This window comes from Hyaena hyaena, unplaced genomic scaffold, assembly GCF_003009895.1.
Source record: "Hyaena hyaena isolate Hyena2069 unplaced genomic scaffold, ASM300989v1 scaffold_1778, whole genome shotgun sequence".
In the NCBI taxonomy this organism is placed as follows: domain Eukaryota; kingdom Metazoa; phylum Chordata; class Mammalia; order Carnivora; family Hyaenidae; genus Hyaena; species Hyaena hyaena.
Genome location: NW_024082371.1, coordinates 92138 through 93627, shown reverse-complemented (window position 1 = coordinate 93627; position 1490 = coordinate 92138). Strand labels below are relative to the sequence as shown.

At 43.8% G+C, this 1490-nt stretch overlaps 1 protein-coding gene across 1 annotated transcript in view; it reads right to left on the bottom strand.

The window, feature by feature from the left end:
* Window positions 1–1490, bottom strand: part of LOC120226533 (putative gustatory receptor clone PTE01) — a 7425-nt gene continuing 5935 nt past the window's right edge. Inside the window, exon 3 of the mRNA XM_039224713.1 lies at window positions 1–941. Within this exon, the coding sequence (XP_039080644.1) occupies window positions 1–941 (941 nt within the window). The remainder of the gene's footprint in view (window positions 942–1490) is intronic.

Here is a 1490-nt window from a genome sequence, read left to right as displayed (position 1 = left end):
TTAGCTTGTTCTTCTGAGTGATCTCCATAGGGCACTCTTGATGTCCCTGTTCCTCAGGCTGTAAATGAAGGGGTTCAGCATGGGGGTGACTACAGTATACACAACTGAAGCCACCATATCCTTCCTGGAGGAAGGCAACAGTGCTGATCCAAGGTACACTCCAATAGCTGTTCCATAAAATAAGCAAACAACTGACAGGTGAGAGCCACAGGTGGAGAACACTTTGTACTTCCCGCCTGTTGATGGGACTCTCAGAATGGAAGAAACAATTTTATAGTAAGAGAAAAAGATCCCTGAGATGGGGAGGAACCCAGAGATGGCACCAACAAAATACATGACTATGTTATTGGAGAAAGTGTCAGAACAGGCAAGGTTGAGGAGTTGAGACGGGTCACAGAAGAAATTAGAAATTTCCACATCCTTGAAGCAGGTAAGTTGAAACACAATTAAATTGTGCAGCTGGGAGTCCAAAAGGCTAACAAAAAAGGACACCAAAACTAAGAAGCCACAGAGACGTGGGTTCATGATGACCGAGTAGTGTAGAGGGTGACAGATCGCCACAAACCGGTCATATGCCATCGCAGTCAGAAGCATACCATCCATACATCCAAAAAGGATCAAAAAAGACATCTGAGTCAGGCAGCCCACATAGGAGATAACTCTGCTCTGAGTTTGGATGTCCACGATCGTCTTAGGGACAGTGGTGGAGATGAAACCAATGTCAGCCAAGGACAGGTTGGAGAGGAAGAAGTACATGGGGGTGTGGAGGTGGGAGTCAGAGCTGACCACCAGGATGATGAGCAGGTTCCCAAGCGCACCGACCAGGTACATAGACAGGAAGATTCCAAAGAGGAGGGGCTGAAGTCCTGGATTATCTGAGAGTCCCATAAGGAAGAATTCTGAGACACTTGTTAGATTTTGTTCTATGTAGCTTTGACACCTTTAGAAAAAGAAAAGAGGGTTGGAGAAAGGAAACAAGTCGATGGACACTCAGCACTGTGTCCATGTTGTATATTCAAGCAATTTACAAGTAGAATATTCACACTTGTAGACATGCACCCTAGCACCTTTAGAAATATTTTTCAGTGTGACACATCCTGTTTCTTAGAACACTTTCCTCATTGGTTTCACATTATTCACCCCTCTATATACACATAGACTTTAGAGAAATTCGACTGAAGAGTATCAGAGGATCAAGAATATAAGAAGTAATAAATCCATGATCACAGTAAACAAGCCTCCTTCTTTAAGAGAAACCATAGAATAAGAAAAGTAGACTCTAATTTAAAGAAACGAAGACACAGTTAAATATATCTTACTTTATTCAAATGCAAAATGCTAGATATTCTCTTCATTTAGAATATTTATAAACAGGGGCGCCTGGGTGGCTTAGTCGGTTAAGCGCCTGACTTTCGCTTAGGTCATGATCTCGCGGTTCGTGGGTTCGAGCCCCGCGTCGGGCTCTGTGCTGACTGCCAGCTCAGAGCCTG